Below are 27,003 nucleotides of genomic sequence, written 5' to 3' on the forward strand. Positions count from 1 at the left end.
TTTAGGTCATCTGGTCCAACTGCCCTGCAATGAGCAGAGACATCAACAGCCCAATCAGGTGCTCAGAGCCCAACCAGCCTGACCTTGGGTGTCTCCAGGGACAGGGCACACACCACCCCAAGAGCAAAATAAAAGCTTTAAACCAGATTAACTGGGAAGTGACAATTGCTTCAGATGAGTTACAGTGGCATAAGTAAAAAAAAAATGAGGACAGAATTTAATACAAGGAACAAGTTAATGGAACTGACAGAAAATAATCTGATAGATTGCAAATAGACCCATTTTTGCATGTCAGAATGGAAGCGTTATGACCAATGTTGTGTCCTTGAACAATGACTAGATTCTATTCACTGTACGTCAGCTGTTTCCAGACTTAAATTTCCTTTTTGCAGCATCTCCCTTCTAGAATATTTTTCATCCCCCTTTCCCAGCCATTTAGGGAATATCTCACAGATGCTGAGAGGTCTGCAAAACACTGCAGCGATTGGGGAAAAGTATTCTCAGTAGCACTTGTAGCTCTCAAGCATGTTGGCTGTAAGACTACATAAATGTGATTATAAAGAAAAATGGAATGAGCTTCAAGAAGCCATAGAGGTGCTTGCAGACCCTTTAGGATGCATCTACCCCCCATAGATGCATCACACAAGCTTCCTGCAAACATGAAGATAAACCTTCCGTGTTCAAAACTTACCTGGGACCTCACAAACAGCCGTCAGCAGCATTGGAGAGCCCAGATGTGGAGGAAACAGCTGGAGTTCCCATTTCTTTGCTAGACAGCTGGAGACTTCCCAAAGAAAGACAACACAGCTTTCGATCCCAAGCTTTTGCTGCTCCAGCTGCAGACTGTGGATCCCTGGGGAATGCACTGGCTGAGGGATTCCTGGTAGCATGGTTTCATAAAGCAATGCACATATCTGGCTTGTTTCTTGCGAGATTAAATCACTTCTCAAGCTTTCTTTCAGTTAATAACATGAGCCAAGAAGTTCAGCTATACAGAAAAGGTTCAATATGGTAGTGATACGGAACAAACTTCCACCTTTCAATACTTACCCAGTTTCAAAGAGCTGTATAAAGCCTTTGAGGCCACGGTAGCCCCAACCCATGCAGAAGCAAAGAAGTTAAATGCTTCAGTGGAAGTGGTTGGGGAAACACATGGCAGATGCAGCACGGACCTCAGCTCCCTGATCTTCGCTCATTTTCATCAGCTCCATCACTTCTGCTCTCAAAGAAGCAAAAGCTTTAAACTGTGGTAAATAAAAAAAGCCATATACTGTTGTAAGAAGAAAAAAGGTGTTTTGCTATGTAAGTGTACTTCCTTATCACCCACTTGCACCGGTATAGGCCACATACTCTAAACAATGCCATTTGTCAACAGCTTGTAAATAATTTTGTTTTACAAAGTAGTAACATTAGCCACTGTTTTAAACTTAACAAATGAACACTCAAATGGGAAATATGATACATAAACAGGAACAAAGTCTTTAACAGCATTTAGTAAACACACCAGTGGCCGGTCTGTTAGGAACCATCATCAACAGTTCTAAACACAACTGCTGACTGTACAGCTTATGTACTCCACTGATGTTTGTGCAGTGTGCTACTGGGCAATGGAAAACATCTCCCCCCATCCCTTCAGCTTATGTTTTCAAATCTACTCTGCTCCTTCTTCAGGTTTTGGGTTTGTTTTTTTTTCTATTTTTTTTTTTTTTCCCCATTCAAAACCTTGCTGCAACTTTGGCTTGTATATCACTCATGACTGAAGCCAATTGCTTCCAGTTCCCATTTGTGTGCCAGGAACATACATCCCCTGACTCAACTTTTTATTAGTAAATGGACACAAACCAGATTCATCTGTAAAACATGACCTCTGTACGGGCAATTTCTGCATTTTAGCCAGCATGTGAACTTTGGGAGAAAAGGCAGAACTTTTGGAAAACCCTGAAGCCGTTACACTGGAATCAGAGCAGGGAAAACCCAAACACCATTCATAGTGAGAGCAGATCCTTCTCCCTTCTGAAGCCCAGCCCTAGTGTGCAGTGAGTTTTATGCTCTTATTCCCTGGTAGAAGGCACATTCTATTGCATGAGACATTTGAACTGCTACTGAGGGCAAACTGCAATACCCACCCAGTGCACTGGCAACATCACATGCACAGGAGACGGTAAAAGGAGTAGAAGAGACGGACAAACATTGAGAGGAGATGTGTAAAGTGGTATCATGTTATTAAAACATTACATTGGAAATCAACAGAACATAAATGAAAAGAAGGTTTTAAACCAGATCCAAATATTTTTTCTTTTCTTTTAAATCTGAGTCGATCCAAAAGCAAAAGCTTACATTGCAAAGGAAGAACAAAATACATCATGGCATTGGTAACACAGAGTTGCATGGAAGCCAGACTTGTGGGCAGGGTGCAAGTTGCTCATCACAACGTCACTGTGGGCCCTGGACAGATTTAACTAAGAAAGTTGGGATCCCAAATTTTTCACCTATCCAGGTCTTCCTTAGTAAACATGCTACATATTCTCTTTTGCCTCGGGGTGTTTCTCTGATGAGTTTGTCCAGATGTGTTCTCCTACTATAGCCAACTAGAGCCAGAAAAGAAGAATTTTCCACGCTATCCCAAAGGAAGCCAAAGTTATTCCAAGCATGAGTGATAATGAATTTAAAAAACGAAACCCAAAGAGCCAGAAACAAATCCACAAGGAAAAAAAAAAAAAAAACCCAACAAAAAAAACACACGAGAGCTTTTCAAACTAACAAGTATTGTCTATAATGTAAATAGTTTAGAAATATGGTAATTAAATAATCTAAAAAAACACTCTTACTCTGCTGTACATTTATAAACAAATATTTACAAAAACTTTCCACTTTGTTTTAAAGGATGAGGTTTGCAGTTTGTTAACGATCAGAGTCTTTTACTCATATTGATTCTTTGGTGTACTTGCCAATTTTTTTAAGGTTTATTAAAAGTGTTCAACTGTGAATTTTACGGTAATGGAGCTAGGCTACATAACAAATCTGTATTATGCACTTCTCTTTCCACATTCCAGTCCAAATGAAAAACAAAGCACATTTAGTTCTTCAAAGTATTTGTGCATGATAATTTAAATCATAAAAAAAGACCAGATTCCACATGAAATTTGGGTAGGATTAACAACGAGTAACCCTACTTCACTGAGCACACGTATAACTTCAGATAGCAACCAGGACTATCAGCAGGCTCAGAGATACACGTGCTGCAGCACTTTGCTGAATTGAGGTCAGAGAAACCAGCTGCAAGAGATGGCTTGGCATATAAGAAATGCTGAGGGCTTCCCTCCGCCGTGGGGAAGGGAAAGGAGAGAGGATGAAAATGAATTTAAACTAAAGGCTTTTTACTGGCCTGAAATGTATGTGTTCCCTTTAGATGTCAGTTACTTAAATAACCAAAAAACAAACCTCAAACAATAAATAATGGAATTACACATTTCTTCATTAAATAGCATTCTTGTTACCAACAAGTCTTCCATAATTTTCTTCAATCACAGCAACAAACAGAACAAATAATTTGCCTTAATATAGATTGCAACTAAAATATACTCTAGATTACCTTAGAAAATATTACTGTAAAAATTCAGTGGGAAAAGATATTGGTTTAGACCAACTTACAAGTGTAGTGTACAATACTAAGTATTTAAAAAAAACAAGAAGCAGTTTTAAGGTTCTGATCTTGTGTTACAAAAGAAAATTCATGCTTCAAACCTGCCAGTTCTGAGTTTTCATCGTGTCTCAGTTCTGCAGAGCCTTTAGACCTTAAGGGCTGACCAGTCCTGCTTCCACCACAGCTATGGGCAGTCACACACTCACATGCACAGCCCAGCCACACACTCTGCCCTCACACATCACCTGGCTGGAGTCCCAACAAGCCCTACAGGTGGCCAAGGCTCAGGTGATGCAGTTGTGGGATCAGCCATGGGCGCTCCCAGTGCTCACATTAACCTGGAGTTCACGTGCTGCTGAGTGGGCTACACTGGAACTGGTGCAAGCTGGAAATCAAGAGGTTCTACATCCCATCACCAATCCTCTGAGCCACAAATCTCCAAAATCACTTATGGTTTGGAAGCCTGATGCAGCCATTGGGCACAGCAGGGATGGAGAAGCCTTCTCGCTGCCACAGCTCTGCTGCATCCACTACCAGTGAAAAGGTTCCTGCTTCAGGAACTGCAACCCAGGGTTACAAGGTATTAAAATGAACCAGCAGAGAAACAATGTGACTAAACCCACTTCTGCCTTTTTTCTTTTTCTTTTTTTTTTTTTTTTTTAAAGTATTTTTAATACTAAATATTTTGAAAGTGACTGTTAAAATTAAAAGCCACCATTGGTTCCTTCCATCTCCCCATTTCCATTGATATAATGGGTACAAAACACTCCTGACATTAGAGGGGCTCTTCTGGAGTCAGTGGGATGGCAAAAGGAGAAGACACTGGCATATGACGACTCCGTAATCTCTTGAGCATAAAGAGAGTGAAACAACTTCAAATTTTGGCCCAATCTTTCTTTGATAGCAAGAATTTCAATTGTTATGATCAGAAACAAAAACTCTTTAACAGATCTTTTTAATACCTAGCATGAAGAACACATCCAGTAGCCAAATTTCAGTACTCCTTTCAGTTGCTGCTTTTAGATCACTAAAAAATCACTTGATGTTTGCAGAATTTAAACTTCCAGTACGAAGAGGGTGCTTTCCTGTCTGTGTGCATATAAGCTGAACACCACTTACGTGCACTTCCCACTCTCTAAGCTGAAACAAATTGAATTTCAGAGCAATAACAACAACAGAACTCATCAATGCCTTCAAAATGAAGGGCCTGGCCAATTTCTTTCCTACTTTTTTAAAATGGATGTAATTTGGCTGAGAACCCACAGATAAAATTCCAACCGAACGTGAAACAAAGCAGGTTATACATTCATGAAATTCAGGGGTTAATAACGAACAGCAACTGCCACCATCATCTCAGTCATGTCCTGTTAACACTGCAGCGAGGCAGCAGTTCCTATTCTCACAGATAATGCACTGAGACTAGATGAGGAATAGCGGGGGAAGGAATCAAAAAAAATCACAATAAAGGGAAAATACATCAGAAAGATTATTGCACAGGAGGCACTGTATGAGAAACAATACATTGGCTTCAAAAGTCCAGATTTTTTTTTAAAGTTAATGTGAAAAATAAAGAGGCTGTGCCTCTTCATAGTGTTCCATCACTGTTAGGATGAGACAAAAAGAGCTGCCCACTCTACAGGGAACGTCAGCAAAGAGGGCTGAATTTGATAGGCATCTGAACCACAGGAAAGAGGAAGAGGGCAAAATAAAAAGATGCTTGAATTGAATAGTGATATTATGAGTGATATTGTTACTTTTTAAATTCCCAAATTATTCTCATACAGTACCCAATTACATTTTGATTATCAACTCTTCCCCCACCCTGCAAAAACATCCACCCTGGTAGAGACAAAAAAGCCCCAACAGACCACAGGTCTCCAGAGGTCTATGGGTATCTTTTGCAGGACTGGCACCTTGATTTCCAGACTTTTATCAAACCTCTGCTCAGCATGCCAATTCAAAGCAACCCCCCTCCGTCGTTAGGCCACATCCCACCTCCACTGCAAGTCTGCACACCGAATGTGAAAACAAACAACTGAAAACCCAACAGCAAATTCTAAAATGTAACATCGTATAGAAAGCTTGGACCTTGTAAACTTGGACCAAGAAACCAAAAATTAAGACCTTCTAGCATGTGGCATAAAAAAAACCCAAGGAAGTGTATACCTGCCTTCTGACTTCACAGAAAAATCAGAATTTGCATAGGATATACTTTGTGCAAGGCAACAAGCCTCTTCAGTATCTGGAATATAACTAATCTTGCTCAGAGTTCTTCTCTTCATGGATATCAGATATCATCGAATTTGTGTTTTAAGTAGTCTTTCATAACCTTGGCAATGGGTAGTTCATCAAGTAGTTTTAGGTTTTGAAGGCCTATACACTGTCGGATTTTAATTCGGCATAGATCTTGCAAGTTTCTGGGCTGTCCTGAAAAGAGAAAAGGAACACAAAAGTAAAATGATTTTAAACATGCTTTAAGAGATAATTTACTCAGTAAAATAACAGAACTGCTGTCTTCTGAGAGGAAGAAGGAAACAGCGCGGGCAGAGGAAAGGAAAAAGTAAGAAGGGGAAATTAGTGCCTTTCTAATGGATAATTATTCAGTGAAATCAAGGGATGAATCCTGAAAACACTGCCATTTACACACACGTAATTTTACTGATGTCAGTGTAAAGAGACTCAATCCACGTGAGGATTCCCCCGAGGCAGCAGCATACAGTCAAGGGTCTGCAGAACAGCAGAACTAATCTGTTCAATTTTTGTGCATTTTTTTCTATCCTTGTGTCACCTGGGAAAAAATAAAACACAGTCTTGCTTCTTTTCAAACGTTCAGACGTGAACTTGTATGCCATCTGCAGTGGGAAGAGGCAGCCCCCTAGGAGAGCAAGGCTTACCAAAGTTATTTGAGGATCGCGTGGCAGAGCTGAAGATTGCTTTTTTCCCTTCTAATGAAAAGACAAAGCCTTTAGGCTTTGCACAGCCATAGCCCCATCAAGCAAAAAGGGATGAAAATGAGTTAACCACAATCCACAGCAGACAAGCTTTACAGACATCACGCTGATTTCTAGCAAGGGTTTTCCAAAACAACTGGTTCCCACCTTGAGAAACAATCCTCCATGCACCATAACGTAGGAAAAGTTAATCTAGCCTCGCATCCCAATTGTACCCAGCAATGGATCCAAGAAAGGAAAGAAAAAATAAGAGCAGAACAACAGCCATTGAGAAACCCTGTCCCAATACACCCCTCCAGCTTTCAGCACACAGCCTTCCTGTAGCAAGGCTCCTAAAGATCCAGGCCTGCAGTTGCTGTGCCCCCTGTACATCTGTCTAATGTTTTTTTGAACCCATTCACATTTTTAGTATCCAAAACATCCTGTGGCAACACATTTCACAATGTAACGAGGCGTCGGCTGGAAAACTACAAAGTGCTTTTATTTATTTTAGATCTGCTTCCTGATTGTGTTGCTGAGTGCCTTGCATTCTTCCAGTTGCAAAAGAAGTGATGAATAATAGTTCTTGTGGCAGTCATAGCTTTATATATCTCCATATCACCCCGTCCTCCACTCATGCTTGGTGCCTCTTTCAAAGCTGAAGACATTGACTCTAATTAAACATTTACTCTAATTAAAAATTTCCCCACCAGGAGCCAATCCAATGCTCATTGCCTGCCTTCTTCATTCTAGACTATTTATTTTGAAGTCACCCCAGTAACAAATAATTGATTATTGGCTGCATCATGACCTGCAAAAGTAGTTATGCAGCTACTGCACCCTGCAATGGTCCAATGCAGAGTGCTTGGTACAATGGTGTCAGTACCAAGATAACCCATCACCAACCCAAAAGTAACCCAGTACTGCTTTTGCAAAGAAACATAAGGCAATTGCACTGAGCTGTTTGAACGCCTGCTTCTCTGAGAGACACCAAAAGTGTACGAACAAAGCAACTTGGCCACAAGCTCCTCAGCCCTATTCAAAAGGAGGGCTGCAGGGCAGAGCTGCCTTCCACCAGGACAGTGCTGGCAGTCAGCTCCAATGCAGCCCTGGCTCAATAGACTTTGACATTACAAGTTTATTAGATGCTCTTGCTAAGCACAGAGTAAAGAGATTATGAAACTATTTCCTGTTTTCTACTTTGGGCATTCGGTACTTGGTTTCAGTTGCCCCTTATAGCCAGTTCCCCTTTCTTTTTTTTGTTTTTCCCCCACTACTCTGTGTGGGTTTTTCTATAGAAACGGGCTGATGGACAGGTATACACTTGGATTTATCCTAAGCACTAAAATTATCCGAGGTAAGCTAGCAGAAGTAATGCAGGAAAATAGTCTTGGTCCATTTTTAAAGTAATCAGATTTGAAATTACAGAGCATGAAAATTGGAGTTTCCCTTCATATCAGTTTATAATACTTTCACCACACTTATCACCACAGTATCTAAATATAAGTATTTTTAATTATATACTTCAGCCATGGCTTCGAATACAGGTCAGCAATTACTTTGCTCCCCTGGTGTTGTTTTTTTTTTTTTTCTTAGCAAATTCTCTTCCCACTGCAAGGAATGGATTTGGACTATCTAGACAACAACTGAATGCTCAACTTCAAGGAAAGATATGTTGTTTGCTATAAGAAACAAAGCAGAGGGATCCTAATTATGATAAAGAAATAGTTCTAATGCTTTAAATGTGAATGCAAACAGGACTCAAAGATGCACCTCCTCACAATTTAACTGCAAACAGCAGAGCCAGAGGCTAAGAAGGACTACAAAGCCTTGTTTTCTGAATGAGGATACACAAAACAGCTATAAGACAATGATTTCTGCTTTCAGAAATTAATGCCTTTTAATTAATATCCTGTGGATTACTTGACAGGAAAACAGGACAGACAAAATACCCAGAAGAAATTTGTTATCAGCTAACTCAAAAAGACCCGATTATCAAACATATGACATTTTCCCCCAGTAAGCCTAAAATATTTCCTGGGAATGTGTTAACAATGGACATTTCCAGTGTTAAGCACCAGTTGCTGCATCTAGAGGCTGTTGGTGTCTTAGGTCATGCCTTGCAAATTCCAGGGTTATTAATGCATTTGTGATTTATTAGAAACGGTGTCTAGAACACTTACTCATTCTTGGTTGCATCTGAATGAAAACGAGAAAAAAAATAAAGGATTACTGACCAATGTCAGTGAACCTTAGTTTGGCAAATGAAAAATGTTATTAGTAATTTGGCAAAGTAAGGCAAGTTAAGTGATGAATAAAGCCTGTTTAAAAGTGATTAGAAAGCAGTAATTCTGATTATAGCCCGCATCGTAAGTTTGGAAAGCTGCTGAGGCAAATAAGCTAAAAAAAGAATTAAAGGAAGAAACAAAAATGCAAGAGGTAAGATTGACCTAATTACCACTGTCAAGCAGAACAGTTACATAAAACCAGTTCCGTTTCCCATCATGTTAAAAAGAAAAAATTAAAAATCCTGATCCAGTGTCAAAAGGACACCCTGAGCCCAGCGGTGCTGCTGGCCCATAGCAGGCAGGGCTGTGCTGGGCTGTTACACAAGCCAACACCTGCAGCTGCTGGGAGCTGGAAGTTTGCTAGGGAATTCACAGAAACCAGTTTGATACTTCAGAGGATTTATTTTGCAAGCTTCATGGTGATAAGCAAATAAATTAAGAGTATTAATTACGTAAGGAGAGATATATAGTTTCTTTGCTCCACTGCCTGTACCGTGTGCTGCAATGGGAAGCAGAAATCCCCACCACCACACTTGTGTAGTTTCCCAAATACTAAAGAAGTTTCTTTGAAGCACAAGAAACACAAAACTTAGAATTATAAAATAAAGAGGTCTTGATTTTCAGCTTTACTCTCTCTACAGACAGCAGGTTTCAGGATGTAAAAACTGTCCTAACTCAGGTGTTCACTCAGGTACTCAACGTTCCAGCTTCTCATTTTCTTTTTTCCCTTAAATAATTATTTGCTTAAAAAAAAAAAAAACAACAGATTTCAAAGCTGATGTCATTAATAGATTAGCCTTGTCTGGTAAAAACAAGAGGAAAAAAAGAGAAAAGCACACATTACAGTTAGTTGTGAATTCCCACTCTGTGCTTTATCCCCCTCCTCCCGCAGTCCCGAGGCATTCTGCAGACAATCTGTTCCCAACAGAGCTGGCCTCCAGGCAAGCCCCAGCTCTGCTCATGGCTGTGTCCATTACATCCTCAAGTAATTTCACAGCAAGCTCCATTTCAATACAGCTAAACTTGGGCCTCTTGCTTTACCGAGCACAAACAGTTTGCCTAACATCTGTGCGCGTTACTTCCAAGAGTTGGAAGGGACAAGGTAAACAGTGAGCTTTACAGCTCTCAACAAAAAAATAAAAATCTAGTTCCCAGTTTTTCTTTTCTGCACTGTTTTCTTTTTCCATACATCCTACATGATAAATCAGCCAAGCTTTTTTCTTTCTTTTCTTTAGGACATGCACTGTAAATAGAGGAGCACTGACAGCTCTGCAATGAGGACATGCAGTGGCAGGGAACACACAGCACTGTCTCTTCTGTATCAGAACCTGGCTCACCTGCTCCCACTCCATGCACAACCACAAATATCACTTGGCACATCAAACTTAAGGGGAAGATTTTATTTTTATGAATGGTGTCCCGTTAACTTTTATCTTACATAAATCTTCGCAGCATTAATTAGAAGTATGCAACCAGAACCTAACTTACTACTTATCCATCAATACCAACAGCCTGTAGCAGAAGCTTTGCTGGCAGTAGTGATCTGAAGAAGTCATATCTGTGGGTTCAGGTGTAAGAGAAAAAAAAGAAAACAACAAGAACCAGAAAATGTTAGGCTTCTTCAATAACCACCAACAATCCTTTGTCACGTATGCTTGTAACTGCATACCCCTTGGATACAGTCCTCCATCCTCCTGTATAGCACACACCACTGACCCCAGCCACACACAGCACAGGAATATTCACCCAATGCATTTTGCAGAAGGTCAGGTTGGAATTTGCTCCCTATACCAAAGTTCTGTTTAGGTTCTTTGCAGAGGGAGCAAATCCTATGTCAGCATAACAGCAGCTCCACCACTGAGAACTGTGCCAGTCCATTCCTCCTAGGCAGACGTGCCCTCCAGGAGACAACATGCTAACTCACCTAACAGGTACTATGTCCTACCAGTCCTTGAATACAGACCAATTCCACTGACAACACTAATTATTACAGACTGTCACAAGGTTTTAAGCAAAAGCACTGTGAGAGTAGAGAAGGAGAATTCCTGCCACACTCCACCGAAGATCCTGCACCTGCACAAAGCAAAGTCACAGACAGAGCCAAGAGAGCACTCAGGAGTAACTGCAATTACAAATGTAGAGGTTGCTGGAAATCCTTCCTGATCTTTTGTTCCACCTACTAAAAAAAGAAAAAAAGAGAGAAGCGCTTTTAAAAGCAAATGGTGTCACTGGTTTGCAGCATGTAGGCAGTTTCTGAAGAAGTTCACAAGTGAACAGGAACATCAGTTTTGTATTTTGGAAGATGCCCGTGGTTTTCTCTGCAATATTAAACACATCTCCCCAGAAAGCTTGCAATGGAATTTCTCAAACAGAGCCTCTGCCTCGCCGGGGAATTGTGAAAGGCTGAAAGCAGCAGCAAGAAGCCATTTGGTAGTTTCTTTTTAGCTACAAATGAAACTTAAAGATTTGTGAAACGCCAAAGAAAGCTGAAAGCCGATGTATATATATAGCTGGTGGCAGCTGAGTTCATTGAGATTTCGATGGTAAGTATTTATACCTGCAGCTAACTGCTGGGTCCATCTCTTAGCAATAGCATCGGGTTGAGCTTGGGGGGCTGCCAGAGTTGGGGGGGGTAAAGGAAGGTAGGAAAGATACGAACAAATTAAAAATTGATCTTATCTCCTGGAAATTCACACTCCAAGAGGCAGTAGCACAGTCTAACACACCATCACTCAGGGAATGCACAGACGAGGACGCATAAGCCAACAGGATCATACTGCAGGGATGCAATCACCCAGCAACTGGCCACTGAACTGAGCAGGAATTCAGCCAGTCCTTGTAATGGGAGATCTGTAACAGCACAGGAGATGCAGTTTCCTGTGTTCAAATAACAAAAAACAACCCCCCCCCCCCCCCCCCCCCCCACTCACCAATCTACAAAACAACAGCTATGTAACTACAGAGGAAAATGCCAGAAAAAAGAAAAACAAACAAAAAAACCCAACAACCAAACAAGTATCACAAATCTACAGGCCTGAAATATATGAATATAACATGCAGGACTGTATTTCTGGAATGATTGGAAGACAAAGTCTTCAGTGAGAAAGTGAACATATTATTTGACTAGTAGCAACAACATGACAAAGACAGCTTGTAATTTGTTGTTTTAACTAAGTATCAGAGGGGCTTTCTGAGAAGCTTCACTTTGGTTTTGTGGTCTGTATGTCCCTATTAGAATAGCAGGGCTTTAATGGACATTCAGTGCTCTTTGAAAAAATAACTCCTCATAATAATTCTTAGATGTGTGTTAACTTTCACTGTTTCTGGCACAGAAAATACGTACCAAGGAGGAGTGCTTTGGGGACTGAAAATTTATATTTGGAAGAGCAGAATGCCAGAAAGCTCAATGCTGAGCATAACAGGTGTATTTAGTAGTAAGACTTTTAATACAATAAACTATAGGTTTGCATCATTTTGTTTTAAATATTTTATAATTAATCTTTAAATTTAGTCTTAGATAAACTTCCATAGCAGTCTCAGTAAGAATTTCAATTCTGTTCATCTATTTTTGGAGACAAGGGAGCCTGAAAAGTAAAGGCTGGCTTTAACTGCAGTCTGAGTTAGCAATTACGTTCTGAAATATCACACTAGGAAATCCTAACTCGAGAGTTAAATGATTATTGGAAATTTACTCCCCTTTTCTCTAGACAAGGACTTGGGCCATGTTTTTATAAAGTTCTATGTTTATGTTTTTATCAAGTTTATAAAGAACTACACTGGTCTTTAAGAAACAGTTACCTGCAATGTGTGAAAATTGTTTCTCAAACCTTATTTATTACAGATCCAACTCAAGTGACAGTTATATTTGTTTAGCAAAGAGATAAAGACAAAGAGGATCTCCTTAGCAGGACTTTTGTCTGAGTTTTCTGCACGCTCACAGTGCTACACAGATTTTCTAGACAGGAAAATGACGCTCCCTATTCAAAGCCAGTATAACTCAGTCTTTGGAAAATAAAACAGAATGCAGATGAAGTATCTGTAATTCCCTTCATTTGGTGAGCCTTAGATTCTGTTCCAGGCCTGCAATCAGCTCCCTGATTGTGTTACCATACTTGCCATGCTCCACTGTTGAGGCTGATGCAGCCCGCAGCCGCTCCTCCGCCGCCTTATCCCAGCAGCCATTACCTTACATGAGCACTACGGGAACTGAGGAAAGCTTCATGCTTTTTCCCTTCCTTTTTGAGATCAGAACTGAATTTCTAGTGCCTAAATAAGTCTTACAGACTGAGTTTTATTTCCCCTAATGCTGATGTTTTTTTTTCCCCTGCCTCCAGCATCCTCTTCTTAAGTTTTAATACTCACAAATCCCCTTCTCCATCAATATCCCACCTTGGCCCATCAATGCACATACACAAAGCTAATGCATACACACAAAAAAAATAATAATAAACAAACAGATTTCTATTTACCATATACATGCACTCCTTCAAGTTTTCATTTAGTATTAAGCAAATGCATCTCTTGATTTTGCATTAGAGCATTCCAAGCTTAACGCTCCTAACGAGGCAGGGACTGGTTTGGTACAACTGAAATATATCCAAAAAACACTCTTTATCAGATGGATCTCAGACACCACAGCGGGCACTAACACAACCTTTTGGAATACAGAAAATAGAAAATAAAAGGAAAAAAAAATAGGAAAAAGAAAGGTGATAAAAATATTCAGCAGTTTTCATCCTCATTTTTTTTTTTTTTCCCCAAAAAGAGACTTATTTTTTTAAACAAAGAGTAAGAAAAAAGGAGATACGAGCAACTGTTTGTACATCAGACCAACAGCAGACTCACTTTAAAAAACTCCATTGCTCTCAACTTCGACATTTATGCTTAAATACTGAGATACAACTACAGAGCAACAGAGTAAAGGAATCTCTGCCTAAAGCCAGGAAGAATATCAGACCTCCAGCATCAAAAAACAAAACCCAAAGATGCCCAATCCTCCTACAGGCTACCAAGAACCAATATAGGGGTGCCTGAGACTGTGCTTTCCTACCTGCTGTGCACAGATAGGGAGCCAAGCTACAGGATGCCATAACTAACCTTTATGGGATCTACCAAAACAAACAACAATCACACTTTTGGTAGACCCAACTGTAAAAATGTTTTCTGAGGATAAAAAAATAAAAACACAGCAACTTACACTGTATACATAGACTGCTAAATAATATTCCTTTTCTCTGAAGCATGCAACTGCTTTCATTAGAAGACACACATCAGTTTGATGCTTTCAGAGTTTGAATGCATTATCTGTAAGCTCAAGAAATCTTAAATAATTAGACCTAATGCAACTAGGAACAAGTTCCTGTTCTACTGTCAGAGACATTCCTCAGAACTCTGGGCACACATATAGAACATACAGCTGTGGATTTCTATATCAGCATGTAAAACTCTGCAGTACGATGGCCAAGTAAACAACCAACACATTCCTGTAAGAGCCAGGCACTGCTACCAGCTGCAAGAAAGTTACAGTACGAACTCTGCCCAAATACTACTGTAATATGTGTAATTTTTTTCTGAGTAAATACATATTGCAATGGATGGAGAAACAAGATCCTTCCTGAAGTGCTGCAGGGCCGGAGCTCAGCAGTTCCCTGTGTGCGGGCTGATCTAACTGGGAACGCCGCTCCAAAGCCCCAGCTCCTTTCTACTTATTTCCTCTCTCCTACACCGTCTTATTGCAGTGATTATTCATGAAAACAGTGGAAGACAGTGTTTGGAGATTTATAATAAGGGCAGCGCAGTCTGTTTATAGCTGTTTGTAAACACATATTCATAATCATTTTGCTCAGAAGCACAAAGCTGAAGTGTTTTTGTCAGCACTCGTCCTCCCCGCTTTCCCAGATCTCCTTCCATCAGCACAAAATTGGAAGAGTTCCAGGGCTGTTATGCTGGCCACAAAATTAAGCTGCTCTTTTTTTGTAGCAGAACTTAGCCTCACTTCAATGAAATGAGAAAGTAAACCCTTAAGGTACAGAGTCTGCAACCTCAGCTGAAATCACCCGAGTGATTTCCAGCTTTGGGAGCAACAACGAGAAACTGAAGCAGATCTAAAATTTTGTGCTTATGGATATCTTCTAAGTGTTATTATTATTATTATGTTTTTAAAGCAAGAAAAGCAAATCTGGATATTCTATCATCTATTAACAACCCTGACCGTGCTACAGTAAGAGGCTCCCAGAAGTAAAAGCAAGAGGAAACAAGAATGAAAAGGGGTCAAGAAAAGTAATAAAAAAATAGAAGTGACTACTTGACTTTGTCAACTTCCACCTTCCCCAAAAAATTCTCTTCGTATTTCAAGACAGATGCAAAAACAGCACATCAGGAAGACTAAAATGAAACTCCAAACGCTTCTCCGTGTCAGTTAGTGGGAACAGATCTCAGCTGATTCACCCCAGCCCACACTGACCTTCAGAAAACACGGTTTGCTCAGTTCTCAACCAAAACCACCATAAAGAAAGAAATAAGAGGAACCATAAGGGGAAAAAAAAAAAAAAAAATACATGAAATGCCCCACACTTCCCACTGGTGTAAAGATCATCCTAGCCGGATGATAATTTATCGAGCCATCATATTTGAGCTAGTAAACTGCTAATTGTTAATAAGCAATTCCTAAGTGCTTTTAGCTAATACTATAGTTATAAAAAACACCATTACAACATTACATCTGAATGGAAGAGTAGGAAAGCTTGCAGATGTCTAGCACCAAAAAACCCATTAAGCAAAACTGATGCAAACACTCTCAGTTTAAACATCAGAAGTAACGACGAGTTCAAATCTTTCATCTTTTGGAGACAGCAACAAAATCAAAGCCCCACACAGCAACACGAATCCCCTCAGCGTGCAGGAATAAGCTGCGGCGTTTTGCTGTTTGCTGGAGGTGAGAGGGAGAAGGAATGTAGGAGAGCAAAACGCAGCAAAGCTCTTCCCTGCCCGCACTGTGCTGCCAGAGGACAAAGCCAATGACTGCCGAGCAATTGCGGTGCGCTCCCCCAGCAGAAGACCCCCATAAAGCCAAAAAGCAGGAAACATCCTACTCTAAAGATCATAAATTAAACTAGATTTTACAGTTTTGTTTTTTGTTTTGTTTTGTTTTTTAAACTTAATGCTTCCTGTTGATACTTAAACAAAACTAGTTCAAATGAAATATACTTCACATCAGCACCTTTGTCAAGTATGAGATTCCCAGTACCAGAATCCCTTTACCTTCCCAAAAACTTTATAGTGCGTTTCATCAAGGGGCAGAGAGAAAGCATTTTTCTCCTGGGCTAAATTCAAAGAAGGTTTTAGAGGACACCGTGCCCAGGGATTAACTTTTCTTACATACATACTTGTCACTTCTTGTAAGAAATCCAGACAGGGTCGGCTACTTCCAGAAATACTTATTGAAACAGCCAGTGGGGTCTGTCCTTCATAGTTCCTTGTGTTAGTGTCTGCTCCGTAATTATACAACATTTGTGCACAAAGCACATCATCTCTAAGAGCAGACAAGTGTAAGGGCGTCTGTCCGTCCTCCAAGCGCCCCAAGTTTGTGTCCGCCCCTCGCTGAAGGAACATTCGGCAGTACGAATGATTGCTTTTGATCACAGCGTAGCGTAACAGGAAACCATTCTGAATGTCGATGTTGGCATTGTGATCCAGCAGGATTTTCACGCAGCTTGACCTCTCGCGGATAATGGCCAGCTGAAGCGGGGTAGTACCTTTATCACTGAGCGGATCAACCTCAGCCTTGAACTCCAACAGGAGCCGGACAAATGAGTCTCTGCCGTAGTGGGCTGCTACATGGAGGGGAGTCCAACCGTCGTTGCTTTTTGCATTAATAATGTCACTCCTATATTCCGATTCCAACATCAAGCGCGCGATCCTCGCTCGGCCATGCATGGCTGCGTAATGCAGAGCAGTGAAGCCTCCAATTAAGTCCTTAACCGTGGGATCAGCTGAAGTTAAAATAAAATTAAGAAACAATTAGAAGGCATTGGGGTAAACCAGTGCTGCAAACAAATAATCAAATGATTGAATGTTATTCTTTTCAAGCACAGCAAGACAGGATTTTTTGTACTTCAAACCAACTCTTGCACCAAATGCTATTGTAAAGAAAAAGCTAAATTATATTTACGAAAGAATTACACAAACAAAAAAAGAACTTTTCTTTCATATACATATGTTTCCATTTGACAAATAGTTTTCAACATCTTTCTAGCACTCTCAGGCTAATTACCCAAATCTCTCTGTCCATCCAGTTTTCCTCCAGCTCTGTAATATTACATTTCTTTCTCAATGTTCAACTTTTTTTTTTTTTTTTTTTATAAAGTTTCCCTTGTGTTGCTGCTTGGTCTTAAAAAGAAGCATGTGTAGAAACATCTGCTGACCCAAATTGCGGATGTTTTGTGGTCTGGCAGGATTGTATTGTTTTTAGGGTGTAATACTGTATTAGGTAAAATGTTTCTCTGTGGTCTGCAGGATTTCCAAAGCGTGTAGGATATATGTTATTTTAGATTATCTTGATAAAGTTTGTTTTTATAAATGATCAATCTGTTCTGAATTTATAGTTTTTACAAAAATCTTAGATTTTACAAGAATGTAAGCAACCACGTATGGAAGGAGTCAAGAGAAAAGTTAGTGCAGAATACAAGTGATCATACAGATACTCCCCCAGCCCCGACACTGGACAAAATCTTCACCTAATTTATGACTTTAGAAGCATAAAATAACTAAACCAATTTACTTAATCCCCCAGACTTCTAAATCAACTGATTTTTCCCACGTAGCAACTAATTAGTGACAGAAAGGTGCCTGCCTTGTTACCATTCTCACAACTGCAGATGCTGTCTGGTGGATGGTAAAGAATATAAACTGCAGCGTGCAAGTTAAAGGCACATTCCTAATAAGTTTTCCAGCTGGTAAAAAAAAAGATGCTGCCTGCATAAAAGACTTGCATTAAGCTGACATTTTCAATATGCCCATGCATCTATTGAAATGACTGCAGCAGCTCTGGTATTGAATTCTTTGCCATTTCCTCATCCATACAAGCAAGCTAAAGTCACAATATCAACTTTAAGCTAGTTTAGTTTAACAATGGTCTGAAAATGCAAAGGTGCCATCACAAAACAGGGATGAGCGTTCTAACATGGACCTCCTGCGACCACATTCAGGTAACACAATGAGATAGACACCCTACCAAAATAATAGGGCAGGGAAGACAGAGTTGAGAATACAGCTGCAAAGGTAACCCAGTACATCCACAGAATTTAAGATTTAAAGAAAGGACCAAGGGAAAAAAAACCAAAACCAAACGTACAAACTAATGGAGTCACAATTAAAACAGCATGTGGCAAAATAAAGAGTGAGAACCACCTCTAGTAAGTAGAGGAGGACCCCAGAAATAATGAAAGATTAAGGAAAGTTTAGTGCCTTGGTAGATGGCCCTCCTTTCATGAAATGCAGAAACAGTTTCAGCATACCACAGAATTGCACTAACCTGCATTAAAGCAATTGCTGAAGAATCCACAGGTTGGCAGGAAAATGCAGACCTGGGCTCAGTAAGTGATTCCTAACCTGCTCTGTGATGGTGTCTGATATTATAGCACAGAATCAGTATGACCCACACAGTCATCAAAGACTGTGACACTACTTCCCCGTAACGTTAGCTGCTCACAGGCTCTCTTTCTGCGCTGTTCAGACTATTCCAGATTATCTCCTGAGTGGTGATAGGCAAAGGGAGTAGAACAGGCAGGAGGATGCAGTAGGATGATGCATTTTGAAAGGCAGATTTAGGGAGAAAGCTGGACATAATGGAGACAGCAGCAGCCACAGCCATTTTGCACCAAAACAAAAAAAGAGTTACAAATAGAACTGACAAGCACTTTCATGTTATGCCTTCTCTTCCATGCTGAGCATGCAGGTCAATCATTTCCATCCCCCAGCTGAGGCACACGGTTCCAGCCTGGTTGGCCTGTACCACTTTCAAATTCCATCAGATCTGCCCCAAATTCAGCGTATGCATTTCACAAGCAAGTTGTTGCAATATGAAAGCAGTTTAGCTTACAAAATAAGGATATCTTTTCCCTATAGTTTTAAGTATCCCTCAGCACCTTCTCTCCTCCCACAGTTTCATTACTTTTGTATCATTAAGCTCAACAAACAGTTACGAGCACACATAAGACATGTATCTCAACAAGAATAGAACAGCAACAAAAAAAGTCTTACCTGGGCAACCAAGAAATACAAATAACTAACCTTCCAAAACCAAGCCCAATGACAGAAAATCACAATAAAAATATTCCAATTCTCATAACGTGCTTTGGGAGACCTAATTGCACCAACCACTCCTCCAGTAAAGAAGCAATATTAACAAGACCAAACATTACCCACAGTTACTAACAAGTGTCTTGCTGCCACCTCCTGCAAAACTGTTGAATTGCACAAGAGCTTTTAGAAGTCAGACCCGCATTACGCTGCACACAATTTCTATCCATTCAGTCCCTGTACGAGCACAAAAGTAAGACTGCGATGCTGATGCTGCCTTAAAAGCTTTGACTGCTGTGATTATTATTTTGTTTTCATTATTTTTCAAAAGCTTGAACATCATTACCATGTTGTAAAGCATCTCTGTCCCCCGGAACACAAGCAAGGCAGAAATGAATCGGGAAAGAATTCACTTAGCTTACCTTTCAGATTCTGCAGAGGGGTAAAAAAGTACTTGGTACAAGCGTATTTAACTAGGAAGGGATGAAGCCAGCACTTGCCAGCATTTCTTTATCTTGCCTCCATCCTGATTGTTTGACAATTATAGTTACTTCTTCTCAAGCTTCCCATTAATTTGGGGATAGCAGAATCTAGAAATATGAACAGCTGCATTTGGTCACTTCTAATGTTCTTAAAATATACGGCACAACACAGTGACATAAACCTCGAGCTGCTTAAGGGTACCTGAATTACTGTAATCAATCTCATTTGAGATAGAAAATTGTAACAATGATGCTCATGATCTTATTTCATGTTAAAGTTGGGCACCTCAGTTAGCTATTAACTCCAGTGTTAATGAGACCTGTTTCTAGTAGTGTAACCTAGAGAATATATAGGTTATTAGGAAAGAGTCTAAAAACCTTAGTTTCAATTTACTGCTCAGTGGGACAGTTTCCCTTCTTTCAGGACACTTTTGCTCTATCAGTCTAATTTGGGAAGCCAAGAACACAGTGCTACTGGCTTCATAAAATATTTCTATCACTCCCCCACAACTGGGAATTAATTCAGACCACAAGGTTTAGAAACATGGCTACATTTATCTTCTGTTTTGAATTTTCTAGGACAACACTGATACACAAGACCTCCACGAAGGCATTACTGTTCAGACACAAAACCACCGTGAGTTGGTTTAGGAGCATTTGGCACTCACTCATTTCTTCTGGATTCTGCATGACCTTACTAAAAATTAGATACCTTCCAGCCAAGACTAAAAATAAATAGCTCTATTTAGACACTTCCTTTTTCAGTCTAATTTCTGGGAGCCTTCCCAAATCATTTCCTCGCATTAATGCAAGTAACAAGAAACTGTCCTGTTCAATTAGCATTGAGAGAACATCAACCAGAGACAGCTAGCAACTACACACTGTCAAGGCTTCAATGGATTGCTACTTCAGTGGTGTTGGGAATTCAAATAGTTTTTGTCCAGTATTTTATTGTCTGCTTCTATATTGTTTTGAAAGGAGAAGAAAAAAAAAAAAAAAAAGGATTAAGGGGGAAAAAAGGTTTGTTGTCTAAATTACTGAAAACTATCCCCCCCTGTTTTACATTGCTCTCATACTGAGCTTTGTGACTCTGGGTTGTTCGTGTGGAAGGAAAGAGCTAGCTTTGTAGCATCTCCATTTCATTAAGATGAGACAAGTGCATTAAGTCCAATTCCCTGTTTCTTAATGAAAACTAAGTTCCCCTGGAGTTCTGATCAAGTTTCTGCATTTCACAAGAGTCTTATATGATCTACTATCTCTGTACCTAGCTGCTATTTCTGCTGGCTTCACTCCTAAATGTGAGTTGTTACTTTAGGCATTTCCCTATCTGCCTCTCCTCCTTGTTTAGCAGAAAATAAACTCTTCCTCCTGTTCCACACCACCTCCACTCCCATCAGCCAATCTGCATGTATAGCACTGTCCCCTGGCTCTTTGCTGGTGAGCAATGATGAAAAAGAAAAGAGAGAAAAAGCATGAGGCAGCTAGGTCACGACTCCCATAAGAAGCTACCTCTTATTTCCAGGTCAGTGATCAGAGTCTCTCTCATTGCTTATTTGCCAAAATCCATCTCAAACCCACTACCACTCCAGCCTACGCCACTGCTCCTGCAGCATCCAAGATGTGAGGCATGGCACTCCTCCCTCAGCAACAGTCCTGCATGTTCTCATTTCTGTACTTGAAAATCGTTCCAGCTCTTCTAAGCTCCATCACCACCAGACAGCCACATCTATCAGCCCCCCCCTTTCTTCCCACTGACTCTCAGGTACCCTTTTTTCTCTCCACAACTTCACCTACTGCCTCCTCTTTATTACTAATACGCACCCAGTCACTTCTGTGCAGTTTACCATAAGACTCATACCAGAAAATGACTTTTCCCTTCATTGCAATATCTTTTCGGTCCAAAGGGATTAATACCCAACATCAAATTAATCTACTTCAAGAGGGAGGAAAGGGGAGGCTGTTAAGAAAGGTACACACAAACCTCTCTCTAATGAGGCAGGCGTGATTAAGTTTGCTTTTAACAGTCAACTCATTGGCTCACTTGTGACATTATTATGTTTTAAATGCTTATTATCTTTTATGTTTTGTTTTGTTGGTTTCTTTTTTAAATAACATTATCTGTTTTGAGGGAAAACAAGGTAAGGCACAAATCAGTGCCAATTTTCTGAACGGAGGCTCAGCTACAGAAAAAAGCTGCTTAGATGACTAACCCTCACACTATTTGTTACTCAACTTTCTAGTCCTGGTGATTAAACTCTTGGCTGCTTGCAGAACAAAGATGTCTCATTACAGGCAGTTTTCACCAGGCATCAGACTCAGCCAGTACTTCATATGGAAAAGAGTAACAAAAAAATAAAAACAAGACAAAACATTATGCCAGCAGCTATTTAATAGCAAAACCTATATAATTAAAGTAAGTAGGATTTACAGGGTTTTTTGATCATCTTAAAAATCACACCCTTTGAGACTCAGCCTATACATTTTGAATTACCAAACTAAAGACGACTTCAGATTATCTACATATATTTCCTTTAAAAAGCAGAGTTTAAAGCTGTTTGTGCAATTCAGTAGGTTTCCCCTCACCTCCAATAAGGATAGAAGAACTTCCCAGTATTACATCGTTAGAAATTGCAGTAGGTATATAAATGGGGTCTAGATGGTCAGGCTGTGTTTCACTACTGCTTTAAAATAACAGGCCAAGAACTGTGCAAACACCACATTTTATTACTGCCATTCAATATTAAGGGTAACGTAGCATATGTCAAATGTAGAAATCTTAAACAAGGGGACCAGGACCAAACCTCAGATAAGTAAAGCACCAAAAAGACAATTTGTTTCAGTTTCCATAGGACTGGAAGCCACCCTGTTTCAGAACTAAGTTCATTAGAACAGTGCTAGAGTAAAGGATACTGTTCTTAAAGAACACAGAACGTGGAGGTCATCTGATTCTTGGTTTTTTTCCCTCCTCATCTCACATTAAAGGCTTAAACCCATCAATTTTTAAAGCAATAGACGGCCTTAAAAGAAGACACAGAAAAAAATTCTGACTGTACCATTTGTGGGGAATGAGCACCATTCATGCAATTACATCACCTAAAACTCAAGTCTTTAAAGCTTCAGTACCAGTGGGTGCAGAAGTGTGAACTCAGCTGGACCAGTTAACACCAAAATCTTTGCACAAAGGAATGTTTTCACAGAGTTTAGCAGATTATGTTAAAACCTACAAGGAAACTCAAACCTTTAACGTGACTTGTTAACTTCTTGAGAATTATGAAACAATCTTCCCTAAGATTTCAACCCAAAGACCTGCCTTCCTGTAGTAACAGCCCCTACAAGTAGCCCATAGTGAGTCCTGTGAGTGTGTTTAAGTCTATAATGAGCTCTTTGCCCTGTTTTTATAACGTGTATTCATTCTTTTAACAATTACTTGGCAATTCTGAAACAATGTCAGGTTTTAAGTTATACAGCTAATCTATTACCTCATTCACAGAGCGTGCATCAGACAGAAACAGAAAAGAAGCATCAAAGAAAGAGAGGAAAAAAAACAACCAAACAGAAGTAGTCTGGCAATTAAGTGACGCTGGAAAGCCATACAATGGGAATTGGGATAGAGAGCTGTGAACTGGGTACCAAGTTTTTTCTCTCTAGGCAACTCACCTCCATGTTCAAGAAAAACACGGACGCATCTCTCTTTCCCTCTGGCTGCAGAGAAATGAAGCAAGGTCCAGCCGTTGGCATCTCGACCATTTGGAGAATATCCTTGCTCCAGCATTTTGCGCACGGTGTGAACATCGCCAGCAGCAACTGCAGCCTGAATCTGCAATTCTTCCTGTAGCTCAGGGTTTCTCCGACAGTGATGGTGTAACATCCTAGCTGAGTCTGGCTTTTACAGAAGCGTCATGAGGTCACACTGGTCACCTTGAATCAACAGAAAACATGGATTAATTAAGACTGTGATCAGGAAAGAGATCTAGAAAAATAATTAGTACTAGAAAAAGCAATGCTCAGACGTACTCCCTACATGCAGAGCAAAGTTATTTATACATAGGATAAGATTAAGCACAATCTCACTACTGCTAGCAAAAGCTTGGTATACGATTCACATCACTGAGCAGTAACTGAAGAGGACACTCGCAGATAATAAATAGTAAATATTTTCTTCAGAAGTGACAGCAAGCCACAGTTAAAATACCTGAACGAGGAGGAGAATGAGGAATCTCCAGAACCCAATACTCATTTCAGACCACAACATGGTTAATAACACTGACTCAAGAGATACTGTTGAATACATTCTCTAAACTGTTGCATGGAACAGTGCTGTATTGCTGAACCACTTTTTCCCCTGCCTAGAAATAAATAACTACAAAAATTAATTGAAAAACATACGTTCAGATTACTAATACAATGTTTTCTCGTGACCTGCTGCACAGGAATACCAGCAGCATCAATGTTCAAACTGAGGACTTTAACCCCCTTTCTCCTCATATTTTGTTGGTTTTTTTTTTTTATAATTAGAATCTTCTGCCCATATTTTGGCTTTTGGGCTTCCTTACTAGTACATAAAACACTGTAAAGGTTCTTCATATTCCAAAGATCTGACAACCATGGTACTACATGAGACATGAAAACACGTATCAGAAAAATTCAATTAATAATTACCTTGATAAAGTATATGAGAATGCTGGGCTGAAAGGGTCTCTAAAACAGCCATTGCAAAAGAGCCTAGATACCAGCATATGTTGGGAAAGAAATAAGTATAATATTCTGTGCTCTGTCTGAAAAGCACTCATCTGCAGTTCTACTTGCTACCCAGCTGAGGACAAGAAAAAAAAACACAGGTATTTAAGGATTCTTTCACAGTACAAAGTCTGTGAAGTGTTTGCATTTTCACATGCACTGCGCATCATATCCCATTAACAACTACCCCTGGAATGGAAAGGAATATTAGAAGAAAGAATAAAAGCAGGGAAATGAGGAAAGCGAATGCTGGGCAACAGAAGTCACAGCAATTATCCAGAAACAACTGCAGTGGATATTAACAATGAATTAGGAGATTTTAAAAGGGGGAAAAAGAAAGAATTTAGATTGCTATAAAGTTAAGAGTAAAGTATAATGAGAGATTCTGAAGACAAAAAGGAATTTTTAAAGAATTGTTAAAATGTACAGCAACCCCGTTTTATTGGGATAACAACCCACATCATCACCTACACCTTCATTTATGTAAATATCATAAGGATTTCAATCCTCACGATTCATAGGTCATTCAGAAGACATTGCAATCAACTCCTCATATCCCACTGGGCGCTTGTTTTCCTGTGATCCAGATATGCACACAGACAATAGAAAAGTGAAAACATCAATCACTGCCATCCTTCTGGACAAAGGCTTCAAGGGCTATTCACTCTACTTCTAACCTGCTTGTGCCCATTGCAAAAAAGTTATTATGTGCTGCTTGCAGAGATAGCAACTAATAATGAACAGGTAGCTACAATCACCCTACTGAGACAGCAAAAGCAGAGATTACATACAGCCAATGCCTGCCATTGACATTTATTGATGCTTCAAGATAGCACGTATGCCAACAGTCACTAATTCAGCATAGAGCTATAGAACACAACTTTTTAGCTCAATAGGTCATACATGGCTTAGGTACAGACTTGGTTTTGTTTTATAGCATGAACTCCATTATCTGGCTTTGGAGGAAAAGGGGATTCACAAACTGGCACCTGCTAACTCAATGGCTCAGCTTTTGCACTATATTAAAAAAAAATAAATAAAAAAAATCAAACTTGACTAATCTAATGACAATGGAATTATTTCTATTGACTAATACATTTTTGCTAAGCTCTGTTCTAAATTCCAATTAGCACTTCAGAATGCTCTCACCTGTAAGACAGTGAGCTTGACTTCATTAACAGTGCTGTTAGTAGTGCAATCTAGAATGGAATTCCAACTATAAAGCAAGACCTTTCTTTGGATTTACAAGTGAAAGCTGACAGTGGAACTTGATTGATAAAAGATGTGAGTTGGGGGGAAATCCTTCAAAACAAAAGCAACAATAAAAAATAAATATCAGAGCACACTCTTCCACAGCCCTACTTTCTGAATATGTAAAAAAAAAAGTATATGAAAACTTCTTTCAAATTGAGAATATGTGATGGAAAGGAAACAAACAAACATTCTCCCACATTTTTTTACAGGCCCTTCTGGTAAAGGAGTAGTACTTGTAAGATCTCCTACTATCCTGAAAACAAAAGTCAACCCAGTTGTTCAGAATGCTACAGAGAGAAAGGGAGACCACACAAATAAGAAGAAATGGATTTCTCATTTAAGGGGCCAGCAGCATATGCTAAAAAGTACCTACAAAGGCAGTTGGTTAAGAAAAAGCAAAGCTCTTTATATCACACTTCTCAGCTGGTGGGTACATTTGTAATGCAGCATTATAAAAAGTTGGCACTGGCCCCATATGTTGCATGTGACTAGCAGAGCTTATTCAAATCAGCTAGTACTAAAGTACGTAAGTACTAGAACATACAAAGCAGAAGACAAAGTCAAGCATAAGCAGCTCCTTTTATCACTTGTGTAGTTTCTGTGAATATCTACTCTTCTATCTCACCCCTATGGCAAGCAATAAAATTCAAATTACAAGAATGCTTAACTGTAACACTGAAGGTTTCAGGATAGCTCCAGACACATGCCAGCTTGGAAATTACGCTCACCTCCACTCCACAGATCATTCAGACATGCTATTTACAAATCATCATTTACAGCGTCAATCTTTGGGGAAGGGAAGAGGGTCTACAGGAAGCCTTTCTCCAGTGGGCACTTAATATTTAACACTTTGCAACTATAACCAATCCCATTTAGAAAATAGTATGTAATTTGATTGCTGCATATTGGCTTCCTATGTTCAAGTAAAAAATTAAGATGGGAAAGCATGGAAAACACCCACCTATACATTATTAATATTTGTATACTGCCATGAGAAAAAATGACAGTAACAAGAACTTAAGTGATTCTGCAAGTACAAAAGCATGAATTCAACATGTCCCTGAATTACCTTATAAGAGGTTGTCAGTCTTTGATGGATGTTCCATTCTTCATTTTCTTCACTATTCATAATCTTGTGTGTCCATGCGTGTCAAACAACCTGCTACCCCTTAAAAAGAATGATATTTCTTGTTAGGTGCCAATAGTAAGAGTCAGAGGTCTACCTGTTTTTACTCTGTACCAGTACTAGAGTGCTACATTTTAATGTAGATATGTCAAAAAAGGCCACAAATATGTGTGTTTTCTTTTTTTTCCATTATCAGATAGTCCTTCAGAAGCTGGGGTGAGAAGAGTTTGCTTCTGCAAAGATG

General features: G+C 39.7%; 1 protein-coding gene across 7 annotated transcripts in view; it reads right to left on the minus strand.

The window, feature by feature from the left end:
- Positions 1–2,194: 2,194 nt before the first annotated feature.
- ASB7 (ankyrin repeat and SOCS box containing 7) overlaps positions 2,195–27,003 on the minus strand; it is a 35,298-nt gene continuing 10,489 nt past the window's right edge. For 6 of the 7 annotated variants that reach the window (XM_048956736.1, XM_048956734.1, XM_048956731.1 and 3 more), the window contains 4 exons: positions 26,703–26,801; positions 23,300–23,560; positions 16,247–16,852; positions 2,195–6,070 (listed from right to left, as the gene is read on the minus strand). In XM_048956736.1, coding sequence (XP_048812693.1) covers positions 5,931–6,070; positions 16,247–16,852; positions 23,300–23,510 — 957 coding nt within the window. In that variant the 5' untranslated portion in view covers positions 23,511–23,560; positions 26,703–26,801 and the 3' untranslated portion in view covers positions 2,195–5,930. Of the gene's footprint in view, positions 6,071–16,246; positions 16,853–23,299; positions 23,561–24,301; positions 25,037–26,702; positions 26,802–27,003 lie in introns of those variants that run through there. The other variant, XM_048956738.1, reaches the window with a different exon arrangement.

The sequence above is a fragment of the Lagopus muta genome, chromosome 10 (assembly GCF_023343835.1).
Source record: "Lagopus muta isolate bLagMut1 chromosome 10, bLagMut1 primary, whole genome shotgun sequence".
Taxonomy (NCBI): domain Eukaryota; kingdom Metazoa; phylum Chordata; class Aves; order Galliformes; family Phasianidae; genus Lagopus; species Lagopus muta.